At 42.2% G+C, this 26454-nt stretch overlaps 1 protein-coding gene, 1 long non-coding RNA gene and 1 pseudogene across 4 annotated transcripts; 2 read left to right on the top strand and 1 right to left on the bottom strand.

Moving 5' to 3' along the window:
- Positions 1-266: 266 nt before the first annotated feature.
- LOC115164137 (uncharacterized) lies at positions 267-2582 on the top strand. The gene is made up of 2 exons (XR_003869880.1): positions 267-810; positions 1158-2582. It is a non-coding gene; the product is annotated as an uncharacterized LOC115164137 (long non-coding RNA).
- Positions 2583-2645: 63 nt separating this feature from the next.
- On the bottom strand, positions 2646-8592 carry LOC115164038 (RING finger and transmembrane domain-containing protein 2-like; annotated as a pseudogene).
- Positions 8225-12042, top strand: LOC115164136 (UPF0454 protein C12orf49 homolog). 3 transcript variants are annotated; one of them, XM_029716328.1, is made up of 6 exons: positions 8225-8423; positions 9204-9326; positions 9843-9999; positions 10253-10404; positions 10749-10862; positions 10987-12042. In XM_029716328.1, exons 2-6 carry the CDS (start codon positions 9234-9236, stop codon positions 11068-11070), a joined length of 600 nt encoding a protein of 199 aa, XP_029572188.1. In that variant the 5' UTR covers positions 8225-8423; positions 9204-9233; the 3' UTR covers positions 11071-12042. The 3 variants fall into 3 exon arrangements, with proteins under 3 accessions (XP_029572188.1, XP_029572189.1, XP_029572187.1); XM_029716329.1 differs by lacking the exon at positions 8225-8423 and adding an exon at positions 8430-8640; XM_029716327.1 differs by lacking the exon at positions 8225-8423 and having other exon boundaries at positions 8430-9326.
- The last annotated feature ends 14412 nt before the right edge of the window (positions 12043-26454 follow it).

Below are 26454 nucleotides of genomic sequence, written 5' to 3'. Positions count from 1 at the left end.
CCGCGATGTTTAATTCCTCATTGTTTATTTTAGGCGTTGCGAACTGTGGTGGATTATTACAATATTTCATTTAAAAATAGGATAACTGGTACAATTAATAAGATTGACATGAAAATACATAATTATCAAATAGCATAAAATTCCGATTGTGTAAAATTTCTAGGGGCAGTAGCCTGTATTGTACTTATGATTTTAAATCCTATGATTATCCAATTAGACATCGCTATTCGTCCATCCTATCAAACAAAAGGCTCGTCAGATAAGATGAGACGACGTTTTTTTAAGTTAATGATTACCTCTCTCTTTTGGGAAAAGATGATGTAAACCCCTCACACCATGTGACTCTAATCATGAATAACGCGAGGGAGAGAGAGAGAGAGAGAGAGAGAGAGAGAGAGAGAAACACATTCCAGATCTGATCCGGACAGTAAAGAGGATAATTTTATATAAGAGCGGATCAGAGGAGGGGACATATAAAGAAGATTGAGCGATTTTTAGAGAAGATGTGCTGGCTCCCGATAGAAGAGCCTCTGCCTCTACCCGGCGACGTGATGGTCTGTGCCCAAGGAACCTCACCATGCTCCGGGACCCAGTCACTCGCCTCTCGCCTCAGGTGGATCGGGGATGAGATGGATAAAAACTGGACGGTTGGATCTCGAGATAACAGATATAATGAGAAACTTGGGTTGAAAAGAGAAGCCCACTTTAAAGGCTTTGTATGCACAGCAATACAAATCACCGTCCTCATACTCTTTCTTAGAAAGCGACACCTGTAGATGTAAGTCACTGCAACGGCAAAACCAGCAACAGGTAAGCTTCACAGGTACCCATCACATGTTGGTTTGGCTATGAGTAATGCAAACAAACTTGGTTGCGAGTAAAGACGCTTTATTGTCGACCTTCCCAACAATGTTCAGCAGGTGATTTGCGAAAATGTGGTTATAGATATTTAATTATAGTTGGTGTGAGATTTAGTTTATTTACAATTGAGTATTTATCATTGATGATTATTTATTTATACAATTGGGTATGTATCTCAATGAGTGTGTATCATGGAGTTATTCATAAGAACAACTGTGCTGGGCTATTAACTTCTTCTAAATATGATCTAAATGTTTTATTATATGCTCAAAACAATTAATATTTATCCACTGTAGATGGTGCCTTCAGGATCCTGAGGAGAGAGCTGTCAGAATATTTGCACTGAGAAAAAGGATGCCAGCCAGCCACAGCCAGCCGAGGTTCAGTGTGCACCGAGGTCATAATGACCCAGTGGCGGTTCTAGACCATTTCAACTGGGGGGGCCAAGCTGGGGCCAGTTGTACTGTTAGAGGGGCCAGTTACATTAGACGTTATTGTTGTCATAACGTTTTGCATATGGTACGATACTGTTGTGTTCCGCCTAAAGCCGCCCCTCTAGAAAATGTGTGGGTTAAATGAGTGTTCCGCGTAGCCACTGTCTATTAACGGGTGTAAAAAGAACGATAGCAAAAATTAGTTATGTAAAAATTATTTCATACTCCACATTTAGGGGGTCCAAAATTGTTGTCACAGGGGCACTGCCCACCCCCCCAGAACCGCTAGTGTAATGACCATGCCCCAAAATCGGCGAGACAGTTAGGAACAGGGTACATTTTTTGTACTTTGTTGGCTAAGGAAAATGTTGTGCTTCGGAATTCATGTGAATTATGTCACAGAGATTAAGTAACATTTTCAGTTCTTGTTTTATGGGTATAAGATGTAGTACTGTGTGTTTTTTTAAATTATTTTTAATTACGTCATTTCCCAGTTTATTTTATTGTTTGACTCACTGCTTGGAATTCAGTAGGATTTAACAGACATAAATTGTGTTAGTATCATCACTCACTTTTTGGCGGTTTTTCCGAGAATAGAACGGTGACGTCATCCTCCCTTGGCCGTTACCAAAGGAAAAACGTACTATAATTGCCCACGCGACTGTCATACGTGGATGACCTTAAACTTGAATTATCGATGCACTAATATACGATGTCAATTACCTAACTGAAAAAGATTATTTGTATAAAAAAAAATACATGTTTCTACTTTTTAGTCGCCCCGTCCCCTTTGAGCAATCTTGAAATGGTGCTCTGTGGAGAAATAGCACTGTACTTTTTACATAAGGTTCTGTAATAATTAGAGACCATGCAAAGTCTGGATTCTATGCTTACTAAATATGAAAATCAATTTGTAAAGGTTTTTTTCTGCAGTAATTTTTATTAGGTGAATAATGATGTTAGTTGTATCAAATATTGATAACTAAAAATATAAGTAAAATCAACTGTTCTATTTTGTGAACTTTTGAAATTGGCTGGGGGCTCAGCATTGTTAAGGCAGATAATGTGTATGAAACCATGCAAGAAATCTTGTGTGCAAAAATAAGGGCATGCTATTCATGTTTACAGTACATAAGCTGTTTTTATATATCGCAAAAACTGTAGTTTTCAATTGCAGTGCTGAATCTGTGTCTTTTATAAAGAATGTGTTCTTTACATGCTATTTAAATTTGTATTACATTGTGAATTCTGTGCTCACTCTGGATAATAAAAGTTTCAAAGTAAAAATGCTTTCATTGTTATGCAAAAAGTAATGACAACATAAAACATTCAACAAATGCTGAACAATACTGCTTCAATCATGGTTTTATTGAAAAATCTGATACATACTGAAAACACACTTGTGTTCGAGTTTCTCAAAAATGTTTTGGTAGGTCTGATGTCATCAAACATAAGCTGTATCTTTACTAGAAATCAGGTGAAATGTATAACATGTACATTGTTGCAAGAATGGTAACATTAGTGAAAGATCTACGAAATACATCAGCAAATGAGCAATTGATGTGCTGACATAAGCTACCCTGTACAAGAATACTGACCAATACCACACTGTGCTGTGCTGCACGGAGATACGTTCACATTCTATTTCTTTGCAAGGATGGATGAGACAACTGTATAGACTGTAGAGTTTAGACTCAGTGTGGAGTCTAACGGGCAACACAGTAAGGGCATACTAAAATGACTTATTCCTCTGTAATGTCCTCCAGTCTCCTGGAGGCCGGCCAATGGCTGTCAATCCCAGCTAGTACATCTGGAAGTGGGCAGAGGTGGTGCCTATGACCACAGGGTGGGCATGTTTGCTCACGGTCTAACCAGAAATACAGGCACTCCTCACAGAACACATGCTAGGGGGGAGAGACAAACACATGGGCTTTACCCTCACATTCACTTTGGTTTACCACAAGGAGTATGCATTGAGTATTGGTCAGTTATTCAATACAGTATTGATCAGTAAGGCCACAGAAAGAAACAAAAGAGTCATGGACAGTGACTTTAGCATCAAGCTACACCACACTAAGGGTCATAATATTTTTATTTATTTCACCTTTATTTAACTAGGCAAGTCAGTTAAGAACAAATTCTTATTTACAATGACGGCCTACCCTGGCCAAACCCTCCCCTAACTCGGACGACGCTGGGCCAATTGTGTGCCACCCTATGGGACACCCGATCATGGCCGGTTGTGATACATCCCATACTGTTACAGTCGGCTTGTGGTTACCATGGTTAACACCAGCGAATGGTGTTATAGTAAAGTATGTAGTAGCAGAGCTTATGGTTTGATGTATGTACTCTCACATGCCAGAGAAGAGCTATGAGGTTTCTGAAGTCACCCTGACAAATAGCACGCACATCTCCGGACTCACTGCACTGCTGGCCCTCACACCATAACTCTATGGGTGATAGAGCATCAGGTAGGCGGTCACAAAGAGACAAAGCTTGTGTTTACATTCCCATACCATACAGCAGGGATTACCAACTAGATTCAGCCGCGGCCCAAATATTTCTTGAGCGGATGGTCGGGGCACCGGAACATACAGTAAATACAAATAATTTGAAGACTGCAAATTGACCACAAGAAGCCCAAACAGATATAATATTTGACTAAAACATAATCATTTCAAACCTTGCTTACATTTGTTTATGATCACGTGTCTCCCTATTATGGAAATACTTGGGAACAGAGTTCCAAAATTAAAATAACTTGGAGCTGATTTCCTGGTGTTTTTACAGTTTTTTATGCCCCCCAAAATAATAATTCTCAATTTGTTTTGCTCTGAAAACTTGGGGGGCCAAATAAAACACCCTCAGGCCACCAGTTGGGGAACCATGCCATACAGGGTCAACTCACTGTATACACTATCTTTATTCTGATGTTGCATTTTAATACGGTATATGTAGTAAGATGATTCAATCAGAGTGCAAGATCAGGCAAAACCAATTGACAGTTGAAGGTTTACAACTGTATCTAGTAATGTTATAGGGCAGTGATGTGGGCTGGTATTTGGCCCTGATACTTTTCTTTACAGAAAGTAATCATTTCTCACCTGAGAACTGCAGAGAATTTCCATGGCCTTGCGTATGGCTGATACTCGTTAACACAGAGGTCAAACGACTGAAAGATTATCACATTACACAGTCAAGGCACTAGAATCGGGTGCATTAGTGCAGCCCTGGAACAATAGCCTGCCTCCGGACCAGGTTGGTGACCACTGTATAATATCCTTAAAACATGACAAATACTCACTCTGAAACATTACATATTCTTCCCCGAATACAGTGCCCTAGTGATTCCTTTTTTACGATTCCCTTTCTGCTCGACTTAATGACTCAAACCCACCCCCACTTTCTCAAATTTTCTATTCTTTAACCACTCAGTGATGGGCAGTGTCCTGTCCCATTTTGCAATATTCCGAGGACACACCTCTGTGAACAGCTCTGACTCAATTTCTCCAAGTTCTCATGATCTCAATCCAAAATACTTTGACAGCTGCACGCACCCATTTACTAGGATTTTTTTGCACACAGCAGCAAAAATAAGGGGTTAAATACATATAAAATCTGTTATTCCATGTAGTGAATTTGTTATTCAATTCGTTTTTTTTAATATATTTTTTTGATACTTCAAGGGGTCTTAAAATTCAAACTCAAATAGCTAAATGATCATCCCCCAGCTTTGACAGGGCTTAGACTTTTATGGGTTAAGAGCAGCACACTGTAAGAGTTTTAAAGCAGCACGCTCCAGACTAAGCATTGCCCCTGGCCTAGGCTCCACAGGCCGCAGCTTCTTTCCCCATTGTCCCTTCCTGCCCCTAGTCCTGACTACACACACACACACAAGCACTTGATATGTCAAACTAAAACTGGACTCCAGACAGAAACGTTGAGCCACAGCAGCAGTTCTAAAGCATTCTGGGACTTCCTGCTTGTTTTGTTTCATTAGTGATGCTGACCTCTCAACCTACCAATCAAAGCCTACCCAGCAGTTGGGTACGCCACCGTTATAAGTAATTCCTATCAGCTGCTAAAAGCATGTTTTCATTCAATCTTACTTCAGGTGGCTGCATGGTAATTAGAAAATACATTTCCCTGAAGTGGGAGTGCACCTTCAGTGCCAAAAATGTAGCCAACAAGCCATGTTAAAATAACAGTAGAGCAAAGTAAATCAAATACATTTACAACCCACCACAGTATACAGTTAATCAATGCACAAGAGTCTGGCCTGTCTTTTTCAGTAGGCCTCCACTTGTGCCGACTTGCATGTTTGTGCTTGTGAGATCATTAAATCAGTCCTTCCGTGGATGGAAGCAAAAGCACGAAGCAGAATGATTGGCTGATGTGTGGCCATGACTTCATCGGCTGAAAGTGGGCCACTTGGGCCTGTTTCAGGACAAGGTTTGGTTGGGGCAGAGGGTGGTAGGAAAGGTGGGGGTTGGTTGGTCGGTTGGTTTAGTGATAGCGTGGCGCGGGTACCCCAGCAGCCGAGGAGGAGTGGGAGCACACACAGCAGTAATGGTTCAGCCCCAGGGAAGGATGACCTCACCTCTGCACCCCCCCCCCCCCCCCCCCCCCCCAGGGAGAAATGAGCTCAGTGGCAGCAGCCTCACTCTCTGATTGGCCTGTTTATCAGCCGAGTCAAAATACACTCTGTGACCCCAACAGGCAAAACCTGCACGCAGATAGAACACCAACAGATAGACAGACAATGACAAATACACACTCTCTGTCACCACAACATGTTATAAACAACACTTTCGCGTGGATAAGACAGCAAAATCAACACACACACACACACACACGCACGCTCCCACATTGTGACCCCCAGGACATAAGTGAAACTTTAATGAATATAAAACACACACAAGCTGTGACCCTCAGGACACCAGAAAATACATTATGAATATAACACACTCACACACAGGCTCTTACCATGGATATAAAGGCCCGGAGGATCTTGGGCAGAAACAGGGTGAAGTCTTTCAGGCCGATGGTGAAGTACTTGAGAACAAAGTCAGTGATCCCCATCGCCCAGATCAAAGAAGTCAAAGCTATTGATGTTGGGCTTTGCAAACATCAGGCTGAGGTGGGAAAAAAACAGCAGCGATGAGACATGAAACTTCAGTTCTGTACAGGTTGAGGTTTGATCATGGATAGACGTGATACGTTATGTCTAGTCTCCTCTATTGGTTACAAGGGAAACTTTCACATTTATTAACAGAAGATTTAGTAACAAAAATGAACAACGTAACACAAATTTCATAAAACAAAACTAAATGTGATAACAGGTGAAATTATAAATAAACAAAATCAATACTCACAGGACACGTAGTCACATGGTGACATATGCCTAAAGACAATGAAAATAACAGAGCATGAAGGACAAAAATGAATGAATAAATTACCACACGCATTCTGTACACACACAGATAAGAAAGAAAACCAAATCAAAGACAACAATGTCAAACAAAAGCGAACGGTTAACCTAATGTATAGGCCTAAACATTCAGTGGTTGACAATGTCACATTTTTATAGTGCCATATGAAGAGACAACCAAAGAAACATGGTTTTACCATACCTGTTGTACAACTCCGCAGCACTGAATGTGTAGTAGAGATACAATATTTTTCTAGATAGGAGCATGAACATCCACAGTGCTACAACCACGGACTCCTGATATGCAGGCAGACAATTAGTAAATAATCAAATGCATTATTAATCAGTAATGTACGTATATTCTCACGAGCTGAGCCAGAACCAATTCTCAAGCTAGCTATTTATGTAGACTAGATAACACTCAAGAAATATGCTCAAATGTTTATAAATGTAAAAATCTAAAAACTATAAGAATTATGGTCTCAGATCGAAGTTGTATAAAATGTGAGGATTACCCATAGCGACACCAGGTGCTTGAATGTTGAATTGGCGAAGGAAACGTGCTGGCCGTCCCAGCACACAGCAATACCTACCAGAGAGATACAAAAGAGTTATCAGTCAGTCACACACACTATCTGACACTTCCCAAGTTCCCAAATGTTCCTTATTCCACTTATTCCACAAAACAACCAACTCCATTACTATACAATTACAAAGCAACTACTAAAGTATTAGGCCAAGAAGATGGTTTAGTATGAAAACTCTGTGACTAGGCAACAAAAACATTATAAATCAGAGTAGTAATTCGTGTTTCTACATTGGTATAAGAGTCCCTTTAATTTATTTGTAATCTAAAACCAGTCTTACCCAGCTTGTGCTGAAAACAAACTTTATCTAGGACGATCAGGAGGAATGGGAATTCCCTCTGCAGCCAGGTGACTATGGACTTCAGCTCCGATATGGCTGGTGCTAGTGTAGAGGGCTCCTCCGAGACCACCTTCTTGTTCCCATGCAGACGAGTGCAGGAGGGAGGTAGGGCCCACCCTACCTGGGCCCTACCGAGTGCAGGAGGGAGGTACGGTGCTGGAGTGGCTGGTGGTGATGAAGTTGCGCGGGCGGGGGAGGTAGGGCCCACCCTCAGTGTGGTGTGGACCCTTTTCCTCCCTGGAGGAGACGGTCATCTGGATGAAGACGTCTTGGGGAGTCCCCAGAACCAGACCAACCGCCTGGAAGTTAGCTGAGGGCACGCCGGACCCAGAGGGAACCCCGACCCCAACCAGGCTGGAGAAGAGCTGCTGGGAGAGGTAGGCGAGTCAGGCTTCAGGCAGTCAAACACGTCTTAGTCCAGGCTGCTTTATGATCCCAGGGTTTGGCTATGGGTCCTGGAGAGCAGAGAGAGGATCAGCTACATCTTTTGACGGTTCAAAGACTGTTGTCTAGTCTATTGGCTTTCAATGAATTTGGGTTCCTGAAGTTAACATGTTTTATCTACCTTCCTCTTTAGTGGGAAATTTCAGGTTATAATTAACCTGCAGAGAGGCCCGTGTCCTAGAATGTAGACTCGAACCTTTCTGAGGACATGCCATCGGTGTTACTGCTATGCCTCCTCTGCGTGGCACATCCAGTCCATCACCATTTGATCCAGGTCTGTGGTGGGGCGCAGGCAGACACACAGATGGCAACGAGTGAATACGGTAAAAAGCAGCAGGGGTGGTATCGATGGTTGGATAGCCTTTTATTGCGACATTATAGCTAGCCGCAGATAGATTGTACATGTAAATGGTTTACTGTTTTTTCAGATTTATATGGTTGCTTCCTAAATTCATAGTTTTGCAAGGAAATTGTTGAGCTCACCTGAATCATCGTTTTATTTAAAATTATCATTCCCTTGTCGCACACACCAACTATGTCGTAAGTGAAATGATAAATCGACCAACTAGCGTTCACTTTCCCACCACACCACATCCGATTTTGGAAAATGTTTTGATGGTGGACGTCAGATTGAATTTTTGTTTTGTTTATTTCCGACGCTTTCTCTGTTATTTCTCTGAAGTGAATGTCAGCAACAGGTGTCTTGTAGAGTTATAGCCAGTTAGCGATGAATCTTACAGCAGGTTACTAACGTTAGCTAGCTAATGCTAACTCTAGCAGCTGGATGAGTACAATAGCTAGCCCAGTGTCGTTAGCGTGTTCACATGCGAACAAAGCAGTCTTTATCCAAAACAGCTTGCTAATATTTACTTTGTAGCTAGCTACCTAGGACTACGTAAATAGTTTTTACAGCGACCACGTTTTCTAGCCTAGCATTGCTAGCTAGCCAGCAAAATGGGTTAGTTTGCGGTTATGGTGTTAACCAAACAGTTACTCTGTCATAGCCAGACACCCCAGTTGAACTGCAAGTCTCTACTGAACAGTTTATTCAGCTTGCTTGTTATTGGAGCATTCCTGCAATTCAATTCCTCTGGCTGGACTAGGTGGTCGCTGGGATCTCCTAAAGTCATGCCATGGTGCTACGAAGATTACTGAGAAAACGTTGGGTGCTAGGTGTGGTGTTTGGACTTTCTTTGATCTACTTCTTAACCAACACCCTGAAACAGGTATTTAAACTTTTGACATCTCAGATTTATGTCTAGCTCAAAGAACTGGGAAACAGATATTATCTTTGTCTGTACAGGCCTACGTTAGCCTAGACAGAGTCTGAGGTCCAGCTCGGGTGGGTATAATTTGTGGAACGTTCTAACAGTAATCTGTAGCAAAAACTTCGTAAAGTACAAGGTTGCCAACAAACGCATACAAAGTAGCATGATCAATTCAGCTAGCTGACAAATAGGCATCAACTCACCACGTAGCTTATTCTTAATGTTTGTCCATAGGCTACCAGAGTGAGGACAGACATTTAACGGAATAAACGTGGTGAGTGAAACACTTAATTAAATAGCCCGCTCCCTACCTAGTATCTTATTCTGCCACTATACAACTTAGTATGCGTTGTTTGTTGACAACCTTGTTATTTACGAAGTTTTTGAAACAGATTCCTGTTGGAACATTCCACAAATTATACCCACCCTTTGGCTATACAAGACGTGTGAGATTAATTGTGTTCTGTTATGCAGGAGGAGAGAACCATAAGGGATCGCACCCTGTTGGAGGCCAGGGACCCGGACCACCGGATCCCATGGAAGGTCAGGTTTAACCTGGGCAACAGTAGCAGGCCGATCACTCAGTGCCGGAACTCCATTCAGGGCAAGACACTGCTCACAGATGAACTGGGTAAGTTATTAACCTAACTGGACTCATTCACTCCCTTGTAATCCCTTAGGAAATAATGGCTTTATCTCAATCTGTTTCCACGATTCCTTACATCCTGTCTCCTCCCACCGGACCTTCTCTTCTCCAATGTGTTTTGATGAGAGAGGATTCAAGGAAAGATGAATTAAGAAAAGCCCCTATCATTGAGGTATTATGAAAGACCACTTCAATATTCAAGTCACTGACTAATCCATTGTATGTAATGGTCCACCAGGTTATGTGTGTGAGAGGAAGGATCTGCTGGTGAACGGTTGCTGTAATGTCAATGCTCTGAGCTCCAGACAGTACATCTGTAAAAGTTGTCTGGCCAGTGGCTGCTGTAACATCTACGAGTACTGTGTGTCCTGCTGCCTCCAGCCTGATAAGGTATTCAAACTGTGACACTCTTGTTGTGCTGCACCCAATAGCTATTTTTTTTGTTCCAAATGAGAATTTGCTACTTTTGTATGCACATCTGTTGGATGCATGACTTTTCAGTCAATGGTATTATATCTCTATCTTACCTTTGACCTTTCAACTCTACATTTTTTCATCTTAACCTTTTGCAGTGGTTGAGTTATAACTAACCCATGTTAGAAACACCAGATTTTGATCTGACCTTTACACCTCTCTCTCTGATCTCTTCACCCAACTTTCCCTTTCTTTTTGATGTTCTCTCTCTCTCTCTCTCCATCACTCACTCGCCCTCTCTCTTTCTCTCTCTCTCTCAGCAACTTCTACTAGAGCATTTCCTGAACAGAGCTGCAGACGGCTTTCAGAACCTCTTCACCGCCGTGGAGGACCACTTTGAGCTGTGTTTAGCTAAGTGTCGGACTTCATCGCAGGTATGTTGAGTTGTGTACATGAAACAAATGCATACCTCCCTGACCCTACCCATATGCTTTCATGCAGAGATGGTAAGAAAAACATTCTAATGGTTGTGTTTACCTTCTCATTTTGCTAATGCAGAGTGTCCAACATGAAAATACCTACAGAAATCCACAAGCAAAATACTGTTATGGAGAAAATCCACCTGAACTCCGGCCTATTTGATTGTTCGATCCTCTGGGACCTATGAGACTGTAAAGAAACGAATAATAGTCCAACTAAGAGCCAAGGGACACACCTTGATGCTCCTTGAGAAGACAGGCTTCATCTTGTGCCCCATACTGGCCTTGAACAGTCTGATACCATACAGTGCCTTCAAGAACACCAGAGCAATATACTGTATAGAGGGAGTTTGGCAAACTTTGACTGACAATAACGGACACCATGTTGAACCTTTTGAAGTAATAATGTGAGTAATCGTCTCTACATATGGCTCTGAAGAACACTATCGTAACCTCACAACTATGGACAAATACTTTGTGATTTTTCTATATTATTTACACTTCATAAGTGCATAGCTTCATAACTTCATCAGTGATGATCATCAGGTCTCATTCTCTCACCAGTTGGGATTCGCCTCATGCTGCCCATTGTTTCACATCATGGGCGTGTTCATTAGGGCATGCAACTGAAAGTATTTTAAAACGTTTCGCAACATAACTAAAATGTGGGTTTCTTATTGATTAAGTCCCTCCCTGTTTAAGTTGTTTTCTTCCATTTGGTGCTAAATGAACATGACCCATGTTATAAAGGTTTTTATTTCAAGCCTGATCAATGTACTGAAGGATGGTATTGGTTAAGTCTTCATTGTTGAGAAACATACTACAAAGAATGTGTCATCACTTGTGTGTAGTTGTGCATGCATATTGACTGATGGCTATTTAATAACGTGACTGAAAGTAATCGGTTTACGTTGCAATGTCTATTTTTCAGATCCTTTCAGAATAATTATCAGTATTGCATTTTGTATAGAAATTGTATCTATTTTACACTATGATGACTAAAGACCCTATAGTTTATCTGGGGTCAGAGAGCTGTATCAACATGTAGAATTGGCATATTTTGATTGAATATATGACAAAATAACTTTTTCAACATTGTTTTTTTCATTGTCAATATACATTTTCTTTCTGCTGTGCTATTGTTACCTATCATTTTGACATGGGTTTGACAGCTTGATCTGCTTTACCATGCTCTGTCCACCTGCCTATGCTATAATTGCCTGGCAACGCAAAGTCCTTGCTGCAGTCAAATGCTACGCCACACCCATGGAAGTTCTTCTTTGCAGTGAGTCTGGATCTGATTTGAGTACCTCCCCGACGATTTCTAGAATCAAACACATTCTAACTGTTCGGATCAGTCCCAGAAACTGATGGTTTGGGCCATAGCCAGAACACATGGGTAAAGCAGTGTTTTTCACACTCTGCTGGTTGGTAGTGATGAGCCAATAGCTGATGACTTTGTTTTGTACAACCCCCCTGATTTTACATCACCACAAACAACTTTAAGGATAGCAGTCTCAGTCTGAAGTATTTAGCGAACATAGAGCAGTGGAAGAATTCCGTTTGAGTCTTCAGGCAAATGCTATACACCCTGGAATACAATGATTGGACACCAGGGGCCTCAGTTTCTATGCAATATGAAAGAAATTGGCCAAGGTACAATCACTGGAGGATCTCCGTTGAGACTATCCTACCAACGGGACATTAAAATTGTAATATCTTATGTTTTACCGAGTTGTGGCTGAACAACGACACAGATAATATACAGTTGGCTGGGTTTCCCGTGCATCGGCAGGACAGAACAGCTACGTCTGGTAAGACGAGGGGTGGGGGTGTGTGTCTATTTGTCAATAACAGCTGGTGTGCAATGTCTATTATTAAGGAAGTCTTGAGCTAGCTTGAGGTAGAGTACCTAATGAATAGCTGTAGACCACACTAACTACCAAGAGCAGTCTATTTACCATCACAAATTGATGCTGGCACTAAGGCCGCACTCAACGAGCTTTATAAGGCCATAAGCAAACAAGAAAAATGCTCATCCAGAAGCAGCGGTCCTAGTGGCTGGGGACTTTAACGCAGGCTTTAACGCAGGCAAACTTAAATCTGTTTTACCTCATTTATAGCAGCATGTCACGTGCAACCAGAGGGGAAAACAATTCTAAACCACCTTTACTCCACACAGAGACGCATACAAAGCTCTCCCTCGCCCTCCATTTGGAAAATCTGACCATAATTGTATCCTCCTGATTCCTGCTTATAAGCAAAAACTAAAGCAGGAAGTACCAGTGACCCACTCAATACGGAAGTAGTCAGATGACGCGGATGCTACACTACAGGGCTGTTTTGCTAGCACAGACTGGAATATGTTCCAGGATTCATCCAGTGGCATTGGTGAATATACCACCTCAGTCACCGGCTTTATCAATAAGTGCATCGACGACGTCGTCCCCCACAGTGACCGAACGTACATATCCCAACCAGAATCCATGGATTACAGGCAACATCCACACCGAGCTAAAGGCTAGAGCAGCCACTTTCAAGGAGCGGGACACTAATCCGGACGCTTATAAGAAATCAAGCTATGCCCTCAGACGAACCATAGAACAGGCAAATCATCAATACAGGACTAAGATTGAATCCTACTACAGCGGCTCTGATGCTCGTCGGATATGGCAGGACTTGCAAACTATTACGGACTACAAAGGGAAAACCCAGCCACGAGCTGCCCAGTAAAGAAAGCTGACCAGACGAGCTAAATGCCTTTTATGCTCGCTTCAAGGCAAGCAACACTGAAGCATGCATGAGAGCACCAGCTGTTCCAGACGACTGTGTGATCACGCTCTCTGTAGCCGGTGTGAGCAAGACCTTTAAACAGGTCAACATTCACAAGGCCGCGGGGCCAGACGGATTACCAGGACATGTACTCAGAGTATGCGCGGACCAACTGGCAAGTGTCTTCACTAATATTTTAAACCTCTCCCTGACTGAGTCTGTAATACCTACATGTTATAAGCAGACCACCATAGTCCCTGTTCCCAAGAAAGCAAAGGTAACCTGCCTAAATGACTACTGCCCCATAGCACTCACGTCGGTAGCCATGAAGTGCTTTGAAATGCTGGTTATGGCTCACATCAATACCATAATCCTGGAAACCCTAGACCCACTCCAATTGGCATACCACCCCAACAGATCCACAGATGACGCAATCTCAATCGCACTCCACACTGCCCTTTCCCACCTGGACAAAAGGAACACCTATGTGAGAATGCTGTTCATTGACTACAGCTCAGTGTTCAACACTACAGTGCCCACAAAGCTCATCACTAAACTAAGGACCCTGGGACTAAACACCTCCATCTGCAACTGGATCCTGGACTTCCTGACGGACCGCCCCCAGGTGGTAAGGGCAGGCAACAACACATCTGCCACGCTGATCCTCAACACGGGGTCCCCTCCTGTACTCCCTGTTCACCCACGACTGCGTGGCCAAGCATGACTCCAACACCATCATTAAGTTTGCTGACAACACAATAGTGTTAAGCCTGATTAACGATGAGACAGCCTTTAGGGAGGAGGTCAGAGACCTGGCAGTGTAGTGCCAGGACAACAACCTCTCCCACAACGTGAGCAAGACTAAGGAGCTGATCATGGACTACAGGAAAAGGAGGGCCAAACACGCCCCCATTCACATCGACGGGGCTGTCATGGAGCGGGTCGAGAATTGCAACTTCCTTGGTGTCCACATCACCAACAAACTATCATGGTCCAAACATACCAAGACAGTCGTGAAAAGGGCACGACAAAACCTTTTCCCCCTCAGGAGACTGAAAAGATTTGGCATGGGTTCTCAGATGCTCAACAGGTTTTACAGCTGTACCATCAAGAGCATCCTGACGGTTTGCATCACTGCCTGGTATGGTAACTGCTCTGCCTCCGACCGTAAGGTGCTAAAGAGGGTAGTGCGTACTGCCCAGTACATTACTGGGGCCAAGCTTCCTGACATCCAGGACCTATATACTAGGCGGTGTCAGAGGAAGGCTCAGAAAATTGTCCAAGACTCTAAGTCACACAAGCCATAGGCTGTTCTCTCTGCTACCGTATGGCAAGCGGTACCAGAGTGCCAAGTCTAGGTCCAAAAGGCTCCTTAACAGCTTCTACCCCCAAGCCAAAAGACTGCTGAACAATTAATCAAATGGCCACCCGGACTATTTACATTGACCCCCTTTGTTTTTACACTGCTGCTACTCGCTTATTATTATCGATACATAGTCACTTTACCCCTACCTACATGTACAAATTACCTCGACTAACCTGTACCCCTCGTATATAGACTTGTTATTATTTTGTGTTACTTTTTATTTCTTACTTTAGTTTAGTTAGGCAATATTTTCTTAACTCTTTCTTGAACTGCATTGTTGGTCAAGGGCTTGTAAGTAAGTATTTCATGGTAAGGTTGTATACCTGTTGTATTCGGAACATGACAAATAAAATTTGATTTGAAAATAATACTTAGGAACAGAATTTAGAATGTGTGTTAGCATAGAAAAAGTGTGATTTATCAAACAATCCTACGAGCGTCATGCACACACTGGTAGGAGATAACCATAGATAAATACCAATATTGTTCTCAACGCCTCAGTGCTCATGAGTGACCTTGGCTGTTTGTGTTTCGAAATTGGTCAAAATAATCAATTTTACACATGGGGAATATACAACACCCTACCATGAAATACAACGGCGAAACCAAAAAAGCTAAAAAAAAAAATGTTTAATTCTGAGACTGAAATAGAGGTGCTAATGTCTGCAATTGAGTTCAACCAAAATGTTTTATTTCACTCATTCAGTTGTGGCTTAACCAGTAAAAATAAAAGCATAGCTACAAAGAGAGGACCATTAGGACAATTCAAGTTGCTTTAGCAATGGCAAAAATACTACAAATGAGTAAACAACACTCGTCAATAAGCCATCCATCTTGTAGACGTATAGGCCAACATTGCTGTTCTGCAGAATTAACGAGTCGTGCGTTCCACCTGGCCACCTTATTCAGCAGCGTCTTTTGAGCATCACATAACCTATCAAATGCACATAAAGAGTGGAAGCTTTTTCTGTTCACATGCATAGTTAAAATCACCATACCAAAATGATTTCATGGCAATGTGGATGCTGTCTATTGCTCTGTTTATATTTGGGAACCCATTAATGGCGGCATGGCAGACACCCCTCTTGACTTCACCCAGTTGTGTGATGGTATTTTTTTTAACCAGGCAAGTCAGTTAAGAACAAATTCGGCCTACACCAGCCAAACCTGGATGACTCTGGGCCGGCTGGCCCCGCCCTATGGGACTCCCAATTACGGACGGTTGTGATACAGACTGGATTCAAACCAGGGTGTCTGTAGTGACGCCTCTAGCACTGAGATGCAGTGCCTTAGACCGCTGCACCACTCGGTAGCCCAGTATGTTACTGTTAGTTTTTCTGATTATTGCATTCAAGACATTGGCTCATCGAGGGCTCCGAGATGCCGATCAGCAAGCTCCCTTCAGAAATGTGCCCATTGCCAAAAACCCGAGGGGGGATAGGGACAGTGCCGATTTTACCATGTATATCTTGGTGGGGTAAACTCCCAATTTTTGGGGGGTTGATGCATGCCAGCAAAGCCTCTACACAACACTACAGTCGTGGCCAAAAGTTTTGAGAATGACACAAATATTAAGTTTCACAAAGTCTGCTGCCTCAGTTTGTATGATGGCAATTTGCATATACTCCAGAATGTTATAAAGAGTGATCAGATGAATTGCAATTAATTGCAAAGTCCCTCTTTGCCATGCAAATGAACTGAATCCCCCCAAAATATTTCCACTGCATTTCAGCCCTGCCATAAAAGGACCAGCTGACATCATGTCAGTGATTCTCTCGTTAACACAGGTGTGAGTGTTGACGAGGACAAGGTTGGAGATCACTCTGTCATGCTGATTGAGTTCGAATAGCAGACTGGAAGCTTCAAAAGGAGGGTGGTGCTTGGAATCATTGTTCTTCCTCTGTCAACCATGGTTACCTGCAAGGAAACACGTACCGTCATCATCGCTTTGCACAAAAGGGCTTCACAGGCAAGGATATTTTGGATGATGGCCTGGTGTCAAGAAGGGCAGCAAAGAAGCCACTTCTCTCCAGGAAAACATCAGGGACAGACTGATATTCTGCAAAAGGTACAGGGATTGGACTGCTGAGGACTGGGGTAAAGTCATTTTCTCTGATGAATCCCCTTTCCGATTGTTTGGGGCATCCGGAAAAAAGCTTGTCCGGAGAAGACAATGTGAGCGCTACCATCAGTCAGTCCTGTGTCATGCCAACAGTAAAGCATCCTGAGACCAATCATGTGTGGGGTTGCTTCTCAGCCAAGGGAGTGGGCTCACTCACAATTTTGCCTAAGAACACAGCCATGAATAAAGAATGGTACCAACACATCCTCCGAGAGCATCTTCTCCCAACCATCCAGGAACAGTTTGGTGACGAACAATGCCTTTTCCAGCATGATGGAGCACCTTGCCGAAAGGCAAAAGTGATAACTAAGTGGCTCAGGGAACAAAACATCGATATTTTGGGTCCATGGCTAGGAAACTCCCCAGACCTTGATCCCATTGAGAACTTGTGGTCAATCCTCAAGAGGCGGGTAGACAAACAAAAACCCACAAATTCTGACAAACTCCAAGCATTGATTATGCAAGAATGGGCTGCCATCAGTCAGGATGTGGCCCAGAAGTTAATTGACAGCATGCCAGGGCGGATTGCAGAGGTCTTGTAAAAGAAGGGTCAACACTGCAAATATTGACTTATTGCATCAACTTCATGTAATTGTCAATAAAAGCTTTTACACTTGTAATTATACTTCAGTATTCCATAGTAACATCTGACAAAAATGTCTAAAGACACTGAAGCAGCAAACTTTGTGGAAATTAATATTTGTGTCATTCTCAAAACCTTTGGCCACGACTGTACATTAATTGCACTATAACGGTGACAAACGGTGCCCACAAACTGTTAGGGCCTACATAAAGCTGTCCCAACAGCAGAGCTTTCTTTTCAGCCCCATGGAGTGAATCCTTACCACTGCTACACTTGGCTATCAACGGAGCCTTGTCTGGCAGCGAAACAGTTAATTCAGCCTAATTTACTGCCTTTTCAAAAAACATAGCTCATATGGCTGACTTGCTTAAACAAATGTGGTTTTTACTGACAATTGAGATGTACTAACTATGGCATAAGGGAATGATGAGCGGAGAAAAGGCAATCCGTAATTTCGATTAAGACAATAAGTGAGCTAGGATGGACGTAGTCAATATAACTATTTGTTCAGCACTTTTGAAATGTACAGCGACAAAATTCAGAACATGGGCCGTTCTTACAGTATTCTCCCTGTACACCAAGTCAGAACCGTAGGATAAATAAAGGGGGCCTATAAGCAGACAATGAAAGCTCTTACATTATTAGATGATTACATTTCTCTAATACAGGCTATAGTTTACATGTGCACCACCAAGTCAGAACAGTAGGCTAAGTTATGAGGGGGAAAGGGACCAGCTTACTACACAACATACACTTAGTGTTACTTTCTTAGCTACAGTATCTCCATGGTATATTACATAATTTATGCAGCAGCATACAAGACAATTTTGGACATACCTTGTTGTGCTGTGCTCACTTGAACAGGAAGGTGTTGCGGTGGTTCTTCTTGTGGGCAAATTTTGTCATCAAGCTTTGTCATCAAAGTCTGGCATTTTCTGGATTGATGATGCTTTCAAGACAAACTGGGAACTAAGGAAAAAAACAAGGTCGAATCATGACGTCCGTGATCTTCTGGTTGGAGTTCTAGAAAGAGGCTGGAGTTCCCGACTTGGAGTTCCGAGTTGGATGACTGTTAAAAACGTATGTTCCCAGTCAGAGGTAGTTTTTTTTCAGAGTTCCAGATATAACCCTAGCCCCCCGACACAAACTATTGCAGCATAAATACTGGAGGCTGAGACAGGAGGGATCGGGAAACACTGTGGCACCATCCAACGATACCCCCGGACAGGGCCAAACAGGCAGGATATAACCCCACACACTTTGCCAAAGCACAGCCCCCACACCACTAGAGGGATATCTTCAACCACCAACTTACTATCCTGAAACAAGGCCGAGTATACCCCACGAAGATCTCCCCCACGGCACGAACCCAACCCGGACAGGAAGATCACATCAGTGACTAAACCCACTCAAGTGACGCACCCCTCCTAGGGACGGCATTGAAGAGCACCAGTAAGCCAGTGTCTCAGCACTTGTAATAGGGTTTGAGGCAGAGAATCCCAGTGGAGAGAGGGAAACCGGCCAGGCAGAGACAGCAAGGGCGGTTGGTTGCTCCAGTGCCTTTCCGCTCACCTTCACACTCCTGGGCCAGACTACATTCAATCATAGGACCTACTGAAGAGGCGTCTGCGTCTCTCACATGGGTAGGCAGACCATTCCATAAAAATGGAGCTTTATAGGCCCTGCCTCCAGCTGTTTGCTTAGAAATTCTAGGGACAGTAAGGAGGCCTGCATCTTGTGACCGTAGCGTACGTATAGGTATGTACGGTGGGACCAAATCGGAAAGATAGGTAGGAGCAAGCCCATGTAATGCTTTGTAGGTTAGCAGTAATACCTTGAAATCAGCTCTAGCCTTAACAGGAAGCCAGTGTAGAGAGGCTAGCACTGGAGTAATATGATACAATTTTTGGGTTCTAGTCAAGATTCTAGCAGCCGTGTTTAGCACTAACTGAAGTTTATTTAGTGCTTTATCCGGGTAGCTGGAAAGTAGAGCACTGCAGTAGTCTAACCTAGAAGTGACAAAAGCATGGATACATTTTTTAGCATAATTTTCTGATTTCTGCAATGTTACGTAGATGGAAAAAAGCTGTCCTTGAAACGGTCTTGATATGTTCGTCAAAAGAGAGATCAAGGACAAGAGTAATGCCATGGTTCTTCACAGTTTTATTTGAGACGACTACAACCATCAAGATCTATTGTCAGATTCAACAGAAGATCTCTTTGTTTCTTGGGACCTAGAACTAGCATCTCTGTTTTGTCAGAGTTTAAAAGTAGAAAATGTGCCGCAATCCACTTCCTTATGTCTGAAACACAGGCTTCCAGGGAGGGCAAATTTGGGGCTTCACCATATTTCATTGAAATGTACAGCTGTGTGTCATTCACATAGCAGTGAGTTAACATTATGTTTCTGAATGACATCACCAAGAGGTAAAATATATAGTGAAAACAATAGTGGTCCTAAAACAGAGCCTTGAGGAACACCAACATTTACAGTTGATTTGTCAGAAGACAAACCATCTACAGAGACAAACATATCTTTCCGACAGTTTCCAATCTCTCCAAAAGAATGTGGTGAATGTCTAACAGCACGAGGACAGCCTTGGTCTGACACCATTAAAAGGTAATTTACCACCTTCACAAGTGCAGTCTCAGTGCTATGATGGGGTCTAAAACCAGACTGAAGCGTTTCGTATACATTGTTTGTCTTCGGAAAGGCAGTGAATTGCTGCACAACAGCTTTTTCAAAAAATTTTGAGAGGAATGGGAGATTCGATATAGGCCGATAGTCAAGGTTTGGATTTTCAAGAGAGGCTTTATTACTGCCACTCTTAGTGAGTTTGGTACACATCTACTGGATAGAGAGCCATTTATATTGTTCAACATAGGAGGGCCAAGCACAGGAAGCAGCTCTTTCAGAAGTTTAGTTGGAATAGGGTCCAGTATGCAGCTTGAAGGTTTAGAGGCCATGATTATTTTCAATGTGTCATGAGATATAGTATTAAAAAACTTGAGTGTCTCCCTTGATCCTAGGTCCTGGCAGTGTTGTGCAGAATCAGGCCAACTGAGCTTTGGAGGAATACTTGCAGTTAGCCACTGATTCCTTCCAAACCACTCATTGTTGAATTTGCTATTTCCAACTTGTGTAATTTTATGTCCAATGGCCGATGAGCACCGATACGTTTTTTTTCCTACAGTGTCTCTTCATATGACAAGGATTGAAATTTGTCAGTAGTTTGTCGACTTAATTCATGAAGATTTATGACGATAACTGCTTGTCTAGCTTGCAAGCTAAGATTTTGAAAGTATGATGTTGACATGATCAGTCCAATCAAAGCTACAGTAGATATGTGATTTGACGTAATTTTATCTGTGGCCAATGACCTTGAGGCTTCTTCTTCTTGGTCACTTCTAATGTAAATCTATGGCAGCACCCAAGGGCCTTGAATGTTTGAGCTCCCCCTGTAGATTTTGTGATGTAGTGTCCCCACAAGTGACAGAACACTGAGCCAATCACGGCGCAACTAGAGAACGTCACCAACCCCTACTACGTTCTGTATTTGTCGCTGGCTGCCCCACCACCACAGAAAGCACTGAGCTAGGCTGAAACATCTGCATTTTGGAGCTACCTTACTCAAGAAAGCAAAAAAAAAAAAAGAGACCATGTTCGATTGTGGCTTTATTAACTCCATGCAAACTGATATGTGACATATTAATGCCCAAATAACATGCAACAAATTACAGTACCAGTCAAAAGTTTGGACACTGACTCATTCAAGGGTTTTTCTTTATTTTTACTATTTTCTACATTGTAGAATAGTGAAGATATCCAAACTATGAAATAACACATATGGAATCATGTAACCAAAAAAAAGTGTTAAATATAAAATATGTTTTGATTTGTTTAAGATTCTTCAAAGTAGCCACCCTTTGCCTTGATGGCAGCTTTACACACTCTTTGCATTCTCTCAACCAGGAGTTCCCACATATGCTGAACACTTGTTGGCTGCTTTTCCTTCACTCTGCAGTCCAACTCATCCCAAACCATCTCAATTGGGTTGAGGTCAGGTGATTATGGAGGACAGGTCATCTGAGGCAGCACTCCACCACTCTCCTTCTTGGTCAAATAGCCCTTACAAAGTCTGGAGGTTTGTTGGGTCATTGTCCTGTTGAAAAACAAATGATAGTCCCATTAAGCACAAACCAGATGGGATGGCGTATTGCTGCAGAATTCTGTGGTAGCCATGCTGGTGAAGTGTGCCTTGAATTCTAGATAAGTCACAGACAGTGTCACCAGCAACACAGCTCCTCCATGCTTCACGGTGGGAACCACATATGCAGAGATCATCCGTTCACCTACTCTGCTTCTCTCAAATTTGGACTCATCAGACCAAAGGACAGATTTCCACCGGTCTAATGTCCATTGATCGTGTTTCTTAGCCCAAGCAAGTCTCTTATTATTGGCGTCCTGTAATAGTAGTTTCTTTAGAGCAATTTGACCATGAAGGCCTGATTCACCCAGTCTCCTCTGAACAGTTGATGTTGAGATGTGTCTATTACTTAAACTCTGTGAAGCATTTATTTGGGCAGTAATTTCTGAGGCTGGTAACTCTAATGAACTTATCCTCTGCAGCAGAGGTAACACTTTCCTGTGTCAGTCCTCGTGAGAGCCAGTGTCATCATAGAGCTTGGTTTTTGCGACTGCACTTTGGTGAAACTTTCAAAGTTCTTAAAATGTTCCATATTGACTGACTTTCAAGTCTTAAAGTAATGATGGACTGTTGTTTCTCTTTGCTTATTTGAGCTGTTCTTGCCATCATAATATGGACTTGGTCTTTTACCAAATAGGGCTGTCTTCTGTATACCACCTCTACCTTGTCACAACACAACTGATTGGCTCAAAAAACATTAAGGAGGAAAGATATTCCACAAATTAACAAGGCACACTTGTTAATTGAAATGCATTCCAGGTGGAGCTGGTTGAGAGAATGCCAAGCATGTGCAAAGCTGTCAAGGCAAAGGGTGGCTACTTTGAAGAATCTCAAATATATTTTGATTTGTTTAACACTTTTTTGGTTACTACATTATTCCATGTGTTATTTCATAGTTTTGACATCTTCACTATTATTATACAATGTAGAAAATAGTAGAAAAACCCTGGAATGAGTAGGTGTGTCCAAACCTTTGAATGGTACTGTGTGTGTGTATATATATATATATATATATATATATATATATTCAATACATGTTATATATTATATGCAGTACTAGTCAAAGGTTTGGACACACCTACTCATTCCAGGGTTTTGTTAAATACAATACATTAAAATTGTAATAAATAAAATATGATTTAAAAATAAAGTTTTGCCAACCTTCAAAATGAGTGAATCCTGAGACCTGATTCTTCTCACCAGGATTTAGGGCTTCTAGAATCTATGGTATTCTGGAATTGTAACACCGTCGGGAGAGAGAGTAGACCAAGGTGCAGCGGAGTTAGTGTTCATCATAATTTTTAATTAGAACACTACACAAAAATAAGAAAACCGACAGCCAAACAGTCCTGTCAGGTGCAAAACACTAACAGAAACAATTACCCACAAAACCCAAAGGAAAAACATGCTCCTTATGTGTGACTCTCAATCAGCAACAACGAGCTTCAGCTGTGCCTTATTGGGAGCCACACACACGGCCCAAAACAAAGAAATAGAAAAAGGAACATAGAATGCCCACCCAATGTAACACCCAGGCCTAACCAAAATAAAGAACAAAAACCCCTCTCTATGGCCAGGGCGTTACAGGAATCGACTATAGATTCCACCCAAACCACAAGTCCCGGGACTGCTTCCTCACAACAATATTTTAAAATACTGAAAGACATTATGAAAGTGCAGTGTCAGATAGTAGTGCTTTCTTTTTGTGTATAATTTTCAATCTAATATAATTAAATGTGTTGTATGGAGTGTAGCTGTGGGCACACGTTGCATAATATAACCTGCTGTTGACTTCATATAGAAAATCTCATATGCCATGTCTTCAGTTTTTATTGCTTATGTTGTCAGTAATATAGCTAAGAATGAATTGCTTAGCCAAGTGAGTGTGGCCATAGTCTTATATTCATCTTGCTTTATCATATGGTGTAAAAAGTACTGTGGATATGACAAACTTCCTTCATACAGTATCTTACAATGTGCTGTCATAATAGGTGAAACCCCATCAGAAAAATAAATCAAGATATTTCCTTTTTAAATGGTTATTTGGTCAACTAAACACAAGTTTGAGTTTGTTGGCTTATGAATTACATGTCTAACTATCCACTGAATCATCCTTTATTATTCTCATTCAATTTAGCGGTTTCTCAACTTCAGGAAGTTTATGGGCAAGAAAGTGATGCAACTACTACCGAAGTAATGCAACTGAGTCATGTTGAGTGTAATCAATTCAAATTGTATTGGTCACGTATTTAGCAGATGTTATTGCGGGTGTAGCAAAATGCTTTTGTTCCTAGCTTCAAAAGTGCAGTAGTATCTAACAATTCACAACAATACACACAAATCTCAAAGTAAAATGGAATTAAGAAATAGATAAATATTAGGACGAGCAATGTTGGTGTGGCATTGACTAGAATACAGTAGAATACAGTATGTAAACATTATTAAAGTGACCAGTGATTCCATGTCTATGTACATAGTGCAGCAGCCTCTAAGGTGTCGGGTTGACTATCCGGGTGGCAGCCGGCTAGTGACAGTGACTAAGTTCAAGGCAGGGTACTGGGTGGAGGCCGGATGGTGATGGCTATTTAACAGTCTGATGGCCTTGAGATAGCTGTCTTTCAGTCGCTCTGTCCCAGCTTTGATGCACCTGTACTGACCAATCCTTCTGTATGATAGCGGGGTGAACAGGCCGTGGCTCAGGCGGTTCACGGGGTGATAGTCATTTAGCTCAGTTAACTTTGATTTCTTGGGTACAGGACATCTTGAAGCAAGTGGGGACAGCAGACTGGGATAGGGAGAGATTGAATATGTCCGTAAACACTCGAGCCAGCTGGTCTGCACATGCTCTGAGGACGTGGCTAGGGATACCGCCTGGTCCGGCAGCCTTGCTAGAGTTAACACGCTTAAATGTCTTACTCATGACGACCACGGAGAACAAGAGCTCACTGTCCTTGGCAGCGGCCTGCGTCGGTGGCACTGTGTTATCTTCAAAGTGGGTGAAGGTGTTTAGCTTCTCTGGGAGCAAGATGTGGGTGTCCACGATATGGCTGGTTTTTCCTTTGTAATCAGTGATTGTCTGGAGTCCCTGCCACATACGTCTCGTGTCTGAACTTTTGAATTGCAACTACGCCAGCCCAGGACCTCTACATCTGGCTTATTCACCCGAGGGATCGTCTGAGACCAGCCAATGAAACTGTGGGTTTGCACAACCAAAGAATATCTGCAAAAACTGTCAGAAATGGCCTCAGGAAACTCATGTGCTCAAAATGTCCCAGTTCTTCCATGGCCTGCATACTCGCCAGACATGTCACCCATTGAGCATGTTTGGATGCTTTGGATCGACACGCACGACAGTGTGTTCCAGTTCCTGCCAATATCCAGCAACTTCGCACAGCCATTGAGGAGTGGAACAACATTCCATAGGCCACAATCAACATCCTAATCAATTCTATGTAAAGGAGATGTGTTGCGCTGCTTGAGGCAAATGGTGATCACCAGATACTGACTGAGTTTCTGATCCACGCCCCTAATTCTTTTTTAAGGTATCTGTGACCAACAGATTTATATTTGTATTCCCAGTCATGTGAAATCCACAGAATAAGGGCCTAATTAACTCATTTCAATTGACTGATTTCCTTATGAACTGTAACTCAGTAAAATCTTTGAAATTGTTGCATGTTACGTTTATATTTTTGTTCAGTGTAGTATTACAGAGAAACAACTTTAAAAAAAAAAAATTATTAAAAGAAATACATCATTTTAAACAGGACGAATCTAAGAGGGCACGTGCACTTGTGCCCCCTATGGTCATGACTTCTCTGTTCATATCAATCTCATAACAAAAAATAAATAATTACAAATTGCACATTGACAGAATGTGCAGTTTTCAAAAAAATGGCCACCAAGACTTAACTTGATATAGCTGAGACCAAAAGTTCCAAGTTTAAACACAAACAAATATAGCAGATACGTTTATACAAAATAACTTACAGTACATGAATGAATAGGTTTTTAGTATACATTGAACATATGGCATTACTAACACTTTCGTATACAGTATCAGAATGGAACAAAGATGCCAGCCTGTTATCTGTGTGTTCTGAGGATGCAAGGAGGACGTCATGAGATGTGAATGATAGGGGAGTCAGTGGCTGTGTTCCAAATGGCACCCTATTCCCTATTTAGTGAACTACTTGGGCTCTGCTCATAAGCAGTTTACTAAATAGGGAATAGGGTGTAACTTGGGACACAGACTCTCAATCTCTGGGGCCTTCTGACCTTCCTGTACGTCATAGTACTACTTCCTGTTCTTCTACCCCACTCACCAACCACAGCTCGCAAACCTCTATGAAACACCATTTGAGTCAGAGGGAGATGCGCCCTCAACCTAGCCTAATTTAGGCTCCATAGACGAGGAGCAGTAGGGACAGAAAAGACCGGCATGAAAATGTCTATGTTCCTCTCCATGACAAGAGTAAATTGAATAACTTAAAAGT

Source organism: Salmo trutta, chromosome 27 (genome assembly GCF_901001165.1).
Source record: "Salmo trutta chromosome 27, fSalTru1.1, whole genome shotgun sequence".
NCBI lineage: Eukaryota > Metazoa > Chordata > Actinopteri > Salmoniformes > Salmonidae > Salmo > Salmo trutta.
The sequence above is the reverse complement of the archived record's forward strand: the minus strand, read 5'-3'. Positions and strand labels throughout refer to the sequence as shown.